This window comes from Urocitellus parryii, chromosome 7 (assembly GCF_045843805.1).
Source record: "Urocitellus parryii isolate mUroPar1 chromosome 7, mUroPar1.hap1, whole genome shotgun sequence".
NCBI lineage: Eukaryota > Metazoa > Chordata > Mammalia > Rodentia > Sciuridae > Urocitellus > Urocitellus parryii.
Genome location: NC_135537.1, coordinates 25881035 through 25897509, shown reverse-complemented (window position 1 = coordinate 25897509; position 16475 = coordinate 25881035). Strand labels below are relative to the sequence as shown.

Below are 16475 nucleotides of genomic sequence, written 5' to 3'. Positions count from 1 at the left end.
CAGGGGCTGGGCATAGTCCAGGATATGCTACGCAGGTATGATTCAATCAGGAGGACAAGAAATTAAAAGTGAGCTCCTTTAATAGTTCCCCAACTGTCAAGCCAAGTGTGTTTAATAAAAAGTGACCTCAGTTACTTTTCTAGAGTGGCAAGTCTTCTAGTTGTTTTTCCTAATTTCTATCCTGTTGTTTTCTATCAACATCTTCATGACATTTCTAAGCTTTTTCTGCAGCATGCCCTGGTAAGACTACAAATCTTTGATTTCAATTTATCCATGAATTTTTCTGCTTCAGATTGAATGCTTTTATAGTCCCTACTTCACTGTAAAGGATATGGTCAATGGTCCATTCAGATACCCTTAAATGCCTCTTATTCTTCATGTTATTAGTCTACTATATTCCACATACATTTACCTCTATATAACCATAGCTAGAAGTTTTCTTGAGACTTGCTCTTGGGCTTCAAGAGACACTTAGACCACACATGAGCCCAGAAACTCTTTGCCTATGATCATGAGAAGCAGAAATATGAGAGGGCAGCTATCTTCCTTTGATTTAGGATGGGTTCTTGGGTAAAATTTATACCGCATGGGATCAGGTTGAAGCTTGGATTTTACCTAAAATTGCACTTTGCTCAATTTCTTTCCTCTCTTGCCTCCCCTACTCCATAAACAGTTTCTCCTTCCTTAGTAAATCACTTGAATGCAGTTCCTTACTTTGGGTGTGCTTTGGGGGAATCCTGAAAACTAAGACAGCTGTAGTCTACAGAAAAATGAACTCTCCATGCTTGGTTAAAGTCACACACCTGGTATTGAAGCTGGTCATGGTTCCCAAATCTCCAGATATATAGGGCAAAAAATTGTGCTTATAATTGGGTAGGTTAAATGAAGTGGCAAAAGCCTAGTGCCATGGAACAATAGACACAAAAATTGCTCCAATTTCAGTATTATCAGTGAATATCAGGGTACTTTCCAATGTCTGAAGAGTTTATGGGAAAGAGCACTGAATGGGTATTTCATGGTTCTAAAGAAAAACTCATGGGCTTAAATGTTGTTGTGAATATATGATTTTAATACTTCACAATGTAGTCATTTTACTAAATTATAAAATTGGCCTTTACTACATACTTTTAAAATTAGAAAAAGAATGAGATGAGAGAATGTGTTCAGATATAAATTCCTCTGCTAAAACAAAAGGTTGATCTTCTTTACCTAAATCAAAGCTTGGGATAGGTGTCCTTTTCAAGGACATCTATCCTATAAGGAGAGAAAGAAACCCACCTCTCTTATCATTTCAACAGAAACCAACTCAATTTGTTAGTGTAGTTTCTCAAATCTATTTGAAAATCCCAACAACCAAGTCTATGGTAGCTGTAGAGACAAGAATATTGAAGTATATATATTATCAACATAAATATTGTTAACATTTTTTTATAAAGCAGTATTAAAGCTGCCAAAATATTTGTTAGTATTGCTCACTAATTTTACACTATCCTTGAACAAGGTGTCCCAGAATATCTTTATATATTCCATACTTATTGTTTATCTTATTTATTAATGAATTTATTTATACAAACATTTTAACTAGGGACCCCCTATGAGCAACACACTAATCTTGTTTTTTTTTATATTTCTTTTAGTTGTCAATGGACCTTTATTTTATTTATTGATACGTGGTGCTGAGAATCAAACCCAGTGCCCCACACATGCTAGGCAAGAGCTCTTCCACCAAGCCACAACATCAGCCCAACAACACACTAATCTTATCCTTACTCATACTAATCATTTATCTATCTATCTATCTATTTATCTATCTATCTATATCTATCTATCTGTATATCGATATATCTATCTATATCTATCTATCTATATCTATATCTATCTATCTATCTATATATAGATTTGATGATGCTTTCACCTAAAACCATCTTTGGAGAGACTGGCATAAATAATAGTTATGTTCCACACTTTAAATGAATAAGATAACATTCTATGTATCAAGTATTCTATATTTGTTAATTTACATGTTCCTTCAACATTTTTGTGACATGGAGGTCAGGGACAATTATTTTTTCTTTACACTTGAGAAAAATGAGATTCAGAGATGTGAGGTGATTTGCACCAGTATTCATGATTTTGACTCTGATGGCTAAGTCATAAATGATATTCCACAGTGGGTTTTGAATATATAATCTATAAAATCATGCCAGGCCCTTGACTTTCTTCACTAAATCACATAAGTCATACTAAATTATACATCCTGAATTATAAGATGCAAATGTGAGCCAAATTTAGAAACAAAATAAATAGTAATAACCTTGAAATAAATTTTAAAAAGGTGCTTCTGGCTAATGCTATACAACATTATTTTTTAAAGGCCATAGTCAATCCTTATTCTTTTAAGAAACTTTTCTCTTTTTATTAATTTCTTCTGATTCTTAAGACTTATGTTAATCTAGTGAGGGTTAAATTTGAACTGAAATAAACTTCAGGTGCACATCTTCATTTCCTTTCGCTCTGAATTATACTTCTCTAAGATAAGGTAGTCTTTTATTACTAACTCCTCAAGGCATTGAATTTTCTTTGTTTTGAGATTTGTTGACATCCTAGAGATATCAACATTATGCTTGTCACAATCATTCAATATGGAAAAAAATGTAATATGTACATTTTAAAGTGATGATAGGAACTGATCAACAATTCATAAAAATTCTTTTGCAGCTAAGTTCTTTATATTATATGAAAAAATTATTTAATTAAATTTTTGAATTTACCAATAATTTAGCTTTTTACTTGGAGACTCACTTTTCAAAGCAAAAAACCTAAGAAAGTAAAGATAGACAAAACTACCATGTGTTTTAGGAAGCTAGATTTATCTCAAACAGATGTAAATAAAGATAGAGGAAATAGGACATCATCAATTTAGAAGATATGGTGAATTATGCCAGAGAATTTCTGTGAGTGAGCACACTGGGGTGCTAAACATTGCAACAGGTTTTTTTCATACAATACCAGTAGATAAGGAAAAAAGTGATAACTATCATCTTTTTTATTCGGGGTTCTTGGGTGACAAGTAACAAAACAATTGTGGCAGACTTAGGTGGAAAAAAAAAAGAATGCTTTTGTTGATGATTGCCTACTTTTTTTATTTAACTGTGGTTAACTTGTGGTTGCAATTAAATGAATGATTGTAGTTCTCACAAGAATCAAGGATGTTGATTGATATTTCATTTATGTTAGTGAGTAAAAAACAATTGTAAAAATTAGTACTTATATCAGAACATCATTTGTTTGCCAATGATATGAATGATTACATTATTGGATCATTTAATAATTACTGAATATTCTAAGAATATTTCCTCCTTTTTGCAGTTTAGAATGTGATTACTACAGAAACAATTACTTTGAAACTAAATCTTCATTACTAACATTTTACTTCATCACTTTCTATGTCTGTATGATAAACAAAAGTTCTGATTTCTAGTGTTTTCCAATTCTATTGTTTAATTCTCCTAGCATGTTCAATTGCAATCTGTCAGGGAGACAAAATACAAAGTGGAAAAAGATGCACAAAGCACATCATTATTTAGTGGCTCTATTATATGGATAAAAGAAATATAACATCAAGACCATGGTTAATAGAACAATGTAGGAAAATATTGGAGTGATGATTTTTAAGTAATTATTCTTGTTTTGAATATACTTAATTAATTTTTTTGTTCAGATAATTTAAATTCTACTTTGGAATGTGCTTAATAATCAATTTGCTATATTCCTGATAACAATCAGCTATCTGGAAGTAGTAAAAGTTAGTTTCAAAATACCACTGTATGGTATTTTCTTGGCTAATAAAGTTGGAGGGGATATTGCAAGGTACTTTGATTGAAGTTATATCTAAGACCATGCAGAATAAAGGGAGGTACTTCCTCAGCTTTTATAAACACTGAGAAACAAATGATTGTTGTATAAGCAAAAGAAAAAAAAACAACATGGGTCAAAGATTATTAAAGGCCCATTTTCAGGAATAAGTGGTTGACAAAGCAAGAAGAATGTTATGTGGAGAAAGAAGGCTGTTAATAGAAGAAAAATTAGGCCCTGATCTTCATCATGTGGGATTAGGCCCCAACTTCCTTATTAAGACTCATATAGCACAAGAATTAAAACCAAGAATCAATAAATTGGATGGAATCAAACTAAGAAGTTTCTTCTCAGCAAAATAAACAATCTGTGAGGTGAACAGAGAGCTACATCCTGGGAGCAAATTTTTATCCTTCACACATCAGATACAGCACTAATCTCTAAGGTATATAAAGAAATCAAAAAGCTAAACACCAGAAAAACAAATAACCCAATCAATAAATGGACCTGAACAGACACTTCTCAAAGAGGATATACAATCAATAAACAAATATATGAAAAAATGCTCATCATCTCTAGCAATTAGAGAAATACAAATCAAAACTACACTAAGACACCCTCTCACTCCAGTCAGAATGGCAGCTATTATAAAGCAAATGACAATAACTGTTGGTGAGGATGTGGGGAAAAAGGTACACTCATACATTGCTGGTAGAACTGCAAATTGGTGCAGCCAATATGGAAAGCTGTATGGAGATTCCTTGGAAATCTGGGAATGGAACCTCTATTTGACCCAGCTATTCCTCTCCTCGGACTATAACCAAAGGACTTAAAAACAGCATACTACAGGGACACAGCCACATCAATGTTTATAGCAGCACAATTCACAATAGCTAAACTGTGGAACCAACCTAGATGCCCTTCAGTGGATGAATGGATAAAAAAAAATGTGGCATATATACACAATGAAATTTTATTCAGCAATAAAGGAGAATAAAATCATGGCATTTGCAGGTAAATGGATGGTGTTGAAGAAGATACTGATAAGTAAAGTTAGCCAATTCAAAAAAAAAAAAATGCCGAATGTTTTCTCTGATATAAAGAGGCTGATTCATAGTGGGGTAGGGAGGCGGAGCATAGGAGGAATAGATGAATTCTAGATAGCAGTGGGAGGGAAATAGACTGGGCAGGGGATTAGCAAGGATGGTGGAATGTGATAAACATCATTATCCAAAGTACACATATGAAGACACAAATTGGATGTCAACATACTTTATATACAAACATAGATATGAAAAATTGAGGTATATATATGTAATAATAATTGCAATGCAAAAAAGTACATGTATAAAGTCATGAATTGGTGTGAACATACTTTATATACAAAGATATGAAAAATTGTGTTCTATATGTGTAATAAGAATTGTAATGCATTCTGCTGTCATGTATTTAAAAAAAATAAAATCAATAAAAAAAGAGCAAAAAAAATGATGAATAGGCCAGAAGTAGGCTTAGTAAGCTAATCTGTGCAGAAAAGCTGTTTTGATGGGTTACAAAGCTCCATGCAGGACATAGAATAGCAATAGGGCTTCAGTTTCTGAGAAAGGGACTAATAATAAGAGAAGATTGCAGCTTAGAAAACTAAAGATAATAGAATAGGCATAGTGACAGGAAACAAGACAGATTTCTAATTTCTAGGATCAAAATCAAAGGTAGACACTCAATATCAAATACCAGATTTTAATATCTTTATCTGGTACAGTAAGGGATTAGTTTTTAGGTAACTTCGAACTGAGTCCTAGAATACCAGCTTAGGAATTTACACTTTTCTGCAAAATTCAAGATGTGTGCTTAATTGAAATCATTTGGAGTCAATGATATAAGAAGAACATGACATAATTACATGATAATTTTCTTTTTTGATTATTCTTTTTTAATTTTTTTAAAGAGGATATGGTTGAGTGAAGCTGATCACATTATTTTAATCAGTAGCTCCCAACCTCAAATACAAGGAGTACTTTTTTAATATGCAGAAAAAACTGATGGAAACCTCATATGTGACAGTTATTCACTTATCAATTCATTAATGAACAAACTGAATTCCTGGTGCACACCTGTAATCCTAGTGGCTCCAGAGGTTGAGGCAGGAGGATGGCAAGTTCAAGGATAGCCTCAGCAACTTAGCAAGGCCATGAGCAATTTAGTGAGACCCTGTCTCAGAATAAAAAATAAAATGGGCTGGAGATGTGGTTCAGTGGTTAAGTGCCCCTGGGTTCAATCCCTGGTACCAAAAAAAAAAAAAAAAACTGAATATAAAATGTTGTTATGAACAAATTAATATTATAAATAATTTTTGCAACTTTTAATACTAATGGTACATATTTACAAATAAAATACTGCAAATATGCTTTAGGCATTTATTATAACTCTTCCCTGAATGTCTGGAACCTTGATTGGAAATAGGAATCTTTCAATTATATAAAAATGTAACTTATACATACAAATAGACAAACATGTTTTCAATTAGGCATACTAATAATTAGTCTTTATCAGTTGTTTATCTACTATTTGCTTAACCTATGGTTTTCCTTCTAAGAGTTACTCACTGTGTGATCTCAGTATTTAAATAACATCCATAGCTGACAACTTCCAAATTTATATCACCATCCCTATTTTTTTGATCTTTCAGACTTTATCCTTAACTTGGTATCTAAGCTTCCATCTCAAACATAACTTGTCCACCTCTAAATGAATTTTACCAGCAGCCTTTCCTATATTACTTGACAGCAATTCTGTGCTGTGTCTTAGCTTTAAGTCAGTTCTTAACATATTCTACCCCTTGATGTTTAGGATGAAATACTCCAAATGACATTTTTCAATGGTTTTCCAGTTGATTTTAGAGTCTGTCTAAACCTGCTGGCTCACATCATTCCCTTAAAGGTCTCAGATCCTCAACATTTGAGCACCAGTTCTACAAAATCCCTACTTCAACCTCTTAGGTTTTGTTAACATCATATTTTCCCTTTTCTTTTTCTATCTGCATCTGTCTATACAGTTTTTGCTTCTCTAAAACTGCATTAAATTTTGCAGTTTGCTTTATAATACCTGTATAACAATTGTCCAACTTATATTTCATTTGTTATGATAGCTAATATAAACCTTTTATGATTTTACTAGACATTAATTTATGCAGTCTTCCATATCAACGGTGAGCCCAAGAATAGTTTCTCAAAGAGGGAATTTTGGAAGGTGGTTTGCTCATTTTTTGGCCTTGAACATAGTTGAGTTGATAGTAGAAAATGGCATGCACAATCATCTATTTCTTGTGATTTGGATGAAACACCTATTGAAGGCAGGTTCATAGGATCAGAGGCAAAGGGTTGCTGTACTAGATGGTTAACTCAACACTATAATGATTATGGTGGTAAATGATTATTGATGATTATAGTGAAGTTAAAAGGAAACCAAATCATAGCTGAAGTTAAAAGGAAACAAAATCATAGCTAAGGTCCTGGTCAAAGAAGAAGAAAACTATGTGCATCCCATAGCACTGACCTGGTATAGTTAAGAAATATATCCCAAATTTAGTTGTTCAAGTTACATAACTAAATGTTTAATGAACTTATAGACTCACCAAGTTTCCCATGTGAAAATTAGGGGGAAAAAATCAAGAAGGAAAGAGATCCTGAAATTTGAAGTAGAAACATTTGGATTCTCTTTGATAAAGTTGAAAACCTTAAACCTCAAGTCTTCCAGTGACTTTGCCAGCAAAAACATCCTATTTTCCCAAAAGGCTTGAAATCCCTGTCAAAACTTCACTTGAAGCAATAAACATGTAATGAGGCATTTGTTATTGTCAATATCCAGTGCCATCACCTTTTATACTTTCCAGACTTCATTCGGCAATATAACAGAATTTTCTATGGTGAGATCATGTTCAACATGGTAGTCACTAGTAACGTGGCTATTGAGAACCTGAAATAAGGCCAGTCTGAATTGAGGTGTGCTGAAAGTGTAAAACACACTATTGATTCACAGATTAAGAATGAATAAATGACAGCAACATATTTCATTAATTTATGCCAATTCTATGTTAAAATGATAATATTTGGTTTAATGAAATATTAAAATTAATTTAAAATCTTTCAGAATATGGTTACTAACAAACTTCTTGTCAAATATGTGGCTCACATTATATTTCTGTCTGACAAAGAAGCTCTAGACTATTAACACTTCAAATTCTTGCTCACATAAGTAAAAAAAAAAAAGAACGCTCCTTCAGGAGCTATGACTCTGAATTTTTATGCCCTTATTTTCCAGTGTTTTACTTACTTTCAAACAATGTAATATACTAATATTGCATCTAAGAAAGTAATACATGTTTTTCTTTTGAAATTAGAAAAATTAATTATAAAAGGAAAAATAATAAATGGATACAAGTGGAGCTAGTATGAATGTATTTCTTAATGAAAGAAGAAAAGTTAATCAATGAACAGGTTAGAGAATCAATTGTAATGTTTTAACTTGCTGCTATTAAGAGATCCTCAATTTTATTAATCTTTCAAATGTCATAATTAAGGAAAATATTCTCTTATATAAGCTTGTAGAATAACCATGAAGCAACTTTAAAATGCATATTTCTTTAAGGATGTAATGCTGAGATACTATATTTTATTTTTAATGAAATTAATTGCAGTGTTTAAAAAATCAATTGCAATGATTATGACTTAATTTTTAATATTTTTGCACAAAACCAAATCACCTATAAATTAGTAAAGCAATAGTCAAATATAGAATTTTATTATTGCATAAATATATAAGATAAGCTAACATAACTAAAGAGAAGCATGTTTCCTAACATTTCCTAACATACCAATAATATTAAGTAGCATTTAATGTGATCCTACTTGGTATCAGGAATTTCACATTTTCTTATGTGTAATAGTCTTATAAAATACTATTATAATCTCTAATAAATAAAAAAGAAAAACTGTGGCTTACAAGACCAAGTGAGCATAGCTAAAATATTATAATTAGTAAGAATGACAGTCAAGATTTGAAATCAGGTGCATTTGTTTCATCCTGTTTCAAATTTCAAAATTTTTCCAATAATTAATTTTAGATATTTATGACACCAGGATTGCTTTTAAAGTGATCAAATAAAGTATAAAATGGGTACTAATTATTTTAAAAAATTGGAAATATTGAAGGATTAATATGGTTAATTGAGATTATTTTTTAAAAATTGGAGTTACTGAAGGATTATTACAGTTAATATAAAGGATTAATATGGTTAAACTGAGATTTATGCCAACTAATATAACTGTGTGTTTATAGTTTGTGCTAACAATTGCCTTCTGAAAAGTGTCCTATGTGCTATAATGCATTAGTGCATCATGAAATCAACTTGGTAAAATATTAATATTTTAAAAATCAATATATTACAATAAATAAGAATATACATACAGAAATAAATTTATGTAGAAAGGGATAATGTTCTACATCTGGAATTGTGTGTGTGTGTGTGTGTGTGTGAGAGAGAGAGAGAGAGAGAGAGAGAGACAGAGACAGAGACAGAGACAGAGACAGAGACAGAAAGACAGACAGTGACAGAGAAAATGTGTTTGAACTCAGCCACTGCATGGAATTCTTACTGAGGATCATGGTTCAAAATGATCAAAAAAACAATTTCTACAGAATTCCTTAAAATAGAGATAAACTGATAAAAAGTTAATATTTACAATCAAATATTTGATAAAAATAGCAAATAAATAAAAGCAATTCTGTCCTTCTTAGAAAATGAATTGAATGTTTTTGGTGGGAGGTAAAAGAATAGAGAGAAGTTTGGCAGATTGGGTAATATTAGCAGGTAGAAATGTGATAATCTCCATGAGAATGATGAAAACTTACTAAGGCATGTATCTATAGAACATTACATAATACCACATTTGATGACAATTTCAGGTAATTAATGTATCATAAAAGATTTCTATGGCCATGCAAGGTTAATATAATGTGTTTGTTCCATACTTCATAAAGGATTTACTCCATGCTTAATTTATACAAAGATAATTATATCTTATGGTGAAGCATATTTTCATACATACATAGATCTTATAAAGTATGCCACTCTGACCTTTACTAGCTATATGATCTTAGACAATTTATTTAGGTCTTCTCTTAAACATAGGCAATGAAAGTATCTTCCTTATTAAAGCCTTATGAGGATTAAATAATTCACCAAATGTACTCAACAACAGTACTGAGGATAATGCCTAGTATGTTGCTGAGTGCTCAGAAAAATAGTTTGTTTTCCAAGTACTTCTTGATTTTTTTTATTTTCTAAATAACCAAAAGTTTGCACATAGAACATATTCAATAAATATATGTTTCATTGAATTAAACTGATGAATTAAACATATTGGGTGCATAGAATGATTTTCATTTTGCAGATGAGGGGTTTGATTTAGTGATCATCTTAGGTTTAATACCCATTGCTCTTAGGATTCAATTTCAAGAAATTGATGGAGATCACAGATATTTCTGGTACACAGCCATATATTTTCTCTAACAGCAATTAGTTAATGCATTTCAAGTACTTAGTAATTCTATGAACTACTCTATGTGCATTATCTTATTTCTCACAATACTGTAAAATAATTATTTAAATTTCAAAGATAAAACCAACTTTATAGGTTAAATAACTTAAAGTTTTTGGTAAATTACAAATATATATTTGATTCACAATCTGACCCAACTTTATGATCTTTACCACTAAATGGATGGAACTGGTGATTATAATGCTAAGTGAAATAAGCCAATTCCAATAAACCAAAGGGCAAATCTTCTCTCTTTCTCTACTATAATGTGGATACTAACACACAATAATGGAAAGGGCATAGAAGTTCATTGAATTAGACAAAGGGGAATGAAGGGAAGGTGGGGATGAGAATAGGAAAGACAGTAGAATGAATTGGACATAATTTTCCTATGTTCATATATAAATATATGACCAGTGTACTCCACATCATACAAACACAAGAATGGGAAGTTATACTTCATATATGTATAGTATGTCAAAATATGTTCTATTGTCATGTACAGCTAAAAGGAACAAATGAAAAATTTAAAAATTTCTGACCCAGAGAAGATATCACAGAATCTATTTCTGAGATAAATTTAGATTCTTCATATTTAAATCATTTATTTTGGTATAAAATCACATTTTACAAAGAGAAGCAAAATAGAGATGGAAAAAATAACTAATTTTTCAGCTGCTCTCATTCAGTGTTATAATTTAGTTTGAAGTATGGTGGTACATGCATATTTAGATGTATTACTCATTTTAGAATCAAATAGAAAGATAATTTAACCTTTTGAAATATCCATATATGAATCCTCTATTATTACAGAGAACATCAACTATGCAGCAATAGAGAAATAGTGAAATGAAATTCATCTATGTATAAAAACATGATATAACCAAAGATGTGTCAAACAGAAAAAAAAATTCAGAGAAACCATTATTCATGGTTCCTTTTTCAAAGAAGAAATATGGACTCACAATATTCAAAATTTACTTTGGAACACATTCATTTTGATGTGTTTTCATTTGTATGTTAGTAACTAGGACAAAGGTTATATTATTTTTATATTATTTTTTCCCAATTTCAGAAACAAAATTGTTTCATAGAATGGATAAGTAAGAAATATTGCCAAAACCATACTTTAGTTTCAAATTGTCTATACTGCACATTTCATCACTTTGTCTTTTTTTTTTTTTGAGTATGGTTTTAATGCACAGATGGTTTTCCCTTACCTTATTTGTGTTCACTGCTGTGATGACCCAGACGCACTGGGCATTGCTGTCATACTGGAATGGAAAGTTGGGAGATGTAAAGGTGCCACTTGGTCCTTGAAGATTAGAGCCACATGTCTTCACTAAAAGAGAAATGGCAATGTGAAAAATAGGCATGCAACACATCAATAAAATATCTTTCAATAGACTTGAAAATACACAATTATAATGTATAATAATTGAAATGTATATTATGGTGTTCTAATGTCACTTATCAAAATTAGAATGTTTGTTATGTTCTACTTTAACTGAAGACTGACTATCAATAAAATTGTGAGGTACACTGAAATGTAAACTATGGCACTTTAAATATCACTTTTCAGAATTAGATTTGAGATTTGCAAACATGATATTTTCAATATTAATCAAAATAGTTATGAATTGTGGTGTGAAGCATGATAAATTGTCTTCTGATGGTAAATTGTTTAGTTTAATGAGAGGAAGTTAAATTAACCTAATATGCTAATTAAAAATATACAATGAAAAGAAGCAAATCCTTGGATGGATTAAGCAACCTATAAATTGTTTTATTTCTATTTATTAAGTAGCCAAGGACTCATAAAAGCACAGTTGCTAGACATCAATATTAAAATGACTCATTCTGTTCCTCTAACTGTGAATCACACACCACTAAGACCATATTATCTAAATTTCTGAAAGTTATACATGATCTACATTTCATTAAAATTCATTTTAATGAATTCCCACAAAATTAAAAGTTGTAATACTTTCTCAATGTTCTACTTCTTCTTTATTCTTAATAAAACAGATAATCAACACATTGGATGTTTATTAGTTTCCTTCTTGGCCACCACAAATTTCTTGGTGCCATAATTTTGATATGCATTTATTTGCCCCATCCCATTAGAATCCTACCTATGTTATTATTTTCTAATTAATGAATAATAATCTATCATATTTTAAAATATGTGTAGTTAAACATGTTTTCATATGCACTTAAATCTTTACACAGTTATTATCATCACCACTTTGAAGATGAGTTTATGAAGGTGCCAAAAGTTTGCTTGCCTTGACCAAGGTCACTCTGGTAATAGGTAGAACACCAAGAAATTGAGCCTAGGTCTTCTGACTACAAGTCTTGTCATCTTATCAGGGAAAGTATGTTTACATAGTATATTAAATTTATTTTTCCACTAATTTCTTCCCTTCTGCTTATATTTTAGTATAAATCTAATCCATACAAATTTTCTTAAACTTCAAAGTTAAATGTTGTGGTCACTTTTCAGTCACATTTAATTTTGTTTTGTATATATATATATATATATATATATATATATATAAAATTTTGTTTTATATATATGATCTCTACATACTGAATAACAAAATTATATTATTTTTTACAGACAAAATAATAAATGATATTTTTCTTCATTCAACATTGCTTACCATTTTTCCTCATTTACTACCAAACTTATCACAAATCTTTTTTTTCCATGCTCACTAATCCATTTCCTTCCTCTGCTTTCACTCTTCAAATTACTTCAGTCCAATTCCTACTCTAATCTTAATATTGAAACTGTATTCTCAATGCTAGCAATGACATGCTACCTGCTAAATCTAATAATCTCTTCATTTTTCTCTAAATTTTACATCTCAGCAATAACAGAATATATTGAAAAGCTTTGAAATCCTCTGGTTTTCCTTACATAATATGGAACACTCTTATTTGCCTTTATGTTTTAAATAGTTCTGTTCCACCATATCCTTTGTTCTTGGTACTATTTTTTCCCATCTGACCCATAGCAGTGTAATTTTAAATCGATTCCATAGCCTTTTCTATTTTTTTTATATTCTCTGAAAAGTTAAACTAATTCACTTCTATGACTTGAATATTCAGTTCTATGTTGATAACTCTCTAATCTACATCATCATCTTTGGCATTTCTCTTGATTTACAGGTTTGTTATCTCTATACTGTACATTTTGCCCATCATTTTAATGAAACTTTTAATTAAGTATTTCTTAATTCGCCCCTCCACCTCCCTGAGAGTAACAGAAACTCCTTAAGACCTATGTATTGCTTTTCTGAAACAACTGTTCTCTTCTTCATCTCTTCACAATACCCTATGCTTCTGGGTCCCTTTTTCTGGTCTGGTCATAGCTATTTAACTCTTTCTAGACTTTAATCTTTCTCTTTATTAAATATCTTACTGTATTTATCTTTTGAAAATACATATTTGATTGCTTTTCTTAGTTGCATGTAAGATTGGTATCTATTTTCTACAAGATTAATTAGAAACTGTCTTATATATAATATAAAATTATTTCTGTGAGAACCTAAATTCCTTTTCAAATACAATGTCCTGCCATTTTATATACTCATATACTTACTTGTGCCAGAATAGACTTCATGTACTCTATTTAATATATCATACTCTGTATATTTTTTCATTCTGTTCCCCAATCTAAAATATTCCTTATTAAATTTCCTGCAAAGATTCTATTCATTTAAATGAAATCAAGTTTCTTGTGATGTCACTTTTTTTCTTTCAAAAGGGTTCCCAGCTGTGAGGCTTTAAGCAACTTAGTGAGATTGTTTCACAAAATAAAAATAAAACAAAACAAACTAAAAAGGGCTGGGTGTGTTGCTCAGTATTTAATCACCCATGGGTTCAAACTCTGGTACCTATATAAATAGATAGATAGGAGATAGATGGATAGTAGAGAGATAGATAGGTAGATAGATAGACAGACAGGGTCTCAGTCAGCTTGGTGGTACAAACCTGTATTCCCCACGACTTGAGAGAGATTGAGACAGGAGGATCACAAGTTTGAGGCCAGCATCAGCAACTTAACAAGCCCCTAAGCAAGTCAGCAAGACCCTACCTCAAAAAAATAAAACAAAATAAAATAAAAAGAGCTAGGAATGTAACTCAGTGGTTAGGTGTCCCTGTATTCAATCCCTAATTCCTCCACTCAGGATTCTGTAATGGACTAGTGCTCACAACCCATACCCTATTATTCAAAGAGCACATTTATTAAAATGTTTGTGTTAGACCTGATACAAAATGAAGTTATAAAGACTAAGAACTTTATAGCAATGAGAATTTTATAGCAATGAACACATGATTGGTTTAATACTAGTAGATATAACTTTCTTTTATTTCTTTTTTCTTTTTCGGGGGGGTGGGGGAGGGTAGGTACTGGGAATTGAACCCAGAAGTGCTTTACCTTTGAGCTATATATCCCCAGTCCATATTATTATTGTTTGTAAATTTTGGACAGGGGCTCATTAAGTTGCTCAGGATTTTGCTAAGTTGCTAATACTTGCCTAAAATTTGTAATCCTGCTTCAGTCTCCCAAGGATATAACTTTCTAATAGGACATACTTTGAGTGGTATTTCATGCTTGGTAATCCTCTGGAATAATTTATCTTCTAAAATGTGTATACAATTACAGTCCTCTTTTGAGGACAAGGCTTTACTTATCATTTCTGTTAACTCCTACTACTTGATTTTCATGTATGCATGTTTGTTAATGGAACAAATATACAAGCTCTTTGGCACAACTTTTAAGTGAACTATAAAATAAATGGTCTCAGAATAGGCACAGACACCCGCGGAGTGGCAGAGCTGTCCCCGCGCCTGCAAGGTAGGCGGACCTACGACCCACCAACAGAACAGGCCTGGTGGCCTGCTGAGGGGCAGAGCCGCCCCCTCCCCCAGCGCCTGCAAGGTAGGCGAACCTGCGACCCACCGGCAGAACAGGCCCAGCGGCCTGCTGAGGGGCACAGCCGCCCCCTACCCCAGTGCCTACAAGGTAGGCGGAACAGTGACCACCAACAGAACAGGCCAAGCAGCCCATGGAGGGGCAGGGCCACCAACTGAGCCTGCAAAGTAGGCGGACCTGCGACCCAATGGCAGAATAGGCCCAGCGGCCTGCGGAAGGGCAGAGCTGCCCCCACGCCTGCAAGGTAGGCTGACCTGCGACCCACCGGCAGGTCAGGCCCAGCAACCTGTGGAGGGTCAGAGCTGCCCCACGCGCCTGCAAGGTAGGCGGACCTGCAACCCACTGGCATAACAGGCCCAGCGGCCTGCGGAGGGGCAGAGCAGCCCCCCTCAGCCTGCAAGGTAGGCGGAACTACGACCACCAACAGAACAGGCCAGACCTGCAACCAACAGACAGAACAGGCCCAGTGACCTGCGGAGGGGAAGAGCCGCCGCCCGCGCCTGCAAGGTAGGCAGACCTGCTACTGACCGGCAGAACAGACCCAGTGGCCTGCCAGTGTAGCAGGCACATTGCCCCAGTTGGAGGAGGAGCAGAGTTGGCGCCTGTGCCTGCACCGGGAGACATTGCAACTATACAAGACCAATACAAATATATAGGGGGAAAATTCAATAACACAACAGTTTCACCAAGCAGAAAGAAACGCGAACAGTATGAAGAGACAAGAAAAGAAAGTACCATAAGCAATGCAGGTCAACTCAACGTTAGAAGAGGTAATATCTGCAGCAGATGGAATGTCAGATAAAGAATTCAGGACATACATGCTTCAGATGATCTGGAGTCTCAAGGAAGACATTAGACAGCAAAATCAGACAATGAAAGATCACTTCAACAATGAATTACATTAACAAATCCAGGAAGCAAAAGATCAACTATACAGGGAGATAGAGGTTATAAAAAACAAACAAACAGAAATCCTAGAAATGCAGGAAGCAATAAACCAACTTAAAAACTCAATTGAGAATATTACCAGCAGAGTAGAACACTTAGAAGATAGAACATCAGACAATGAAGAC

At 32.8% G+C, this 16475-nt stretch overlaps 1 protein-coding gene across 3 annotated transcripts in view; it reads right to left on the bottom strand.

Moving 5' to 3' along the window:
- Positions 1-16475, bottom strand: part of Csmd3 (CUB and Sushi multiple domains 3) — a 1110517-nt gene that overhangs the window by 566258 nt on the left and 527784 nt on the right. For all 3 annotated transcript variants that reach the window (XM_026384530.2, XM_026384531.2, XM_026384532.2), the window contains one exon: positions 11675-11796. In XM_026384530.2, the coding sequence (XP_026240315.2) occupies positions 11675-11796 (122 nt within the window). The remainder of the gene's footprint in view (positions 1-11674; positions 11797-16475) is intronic.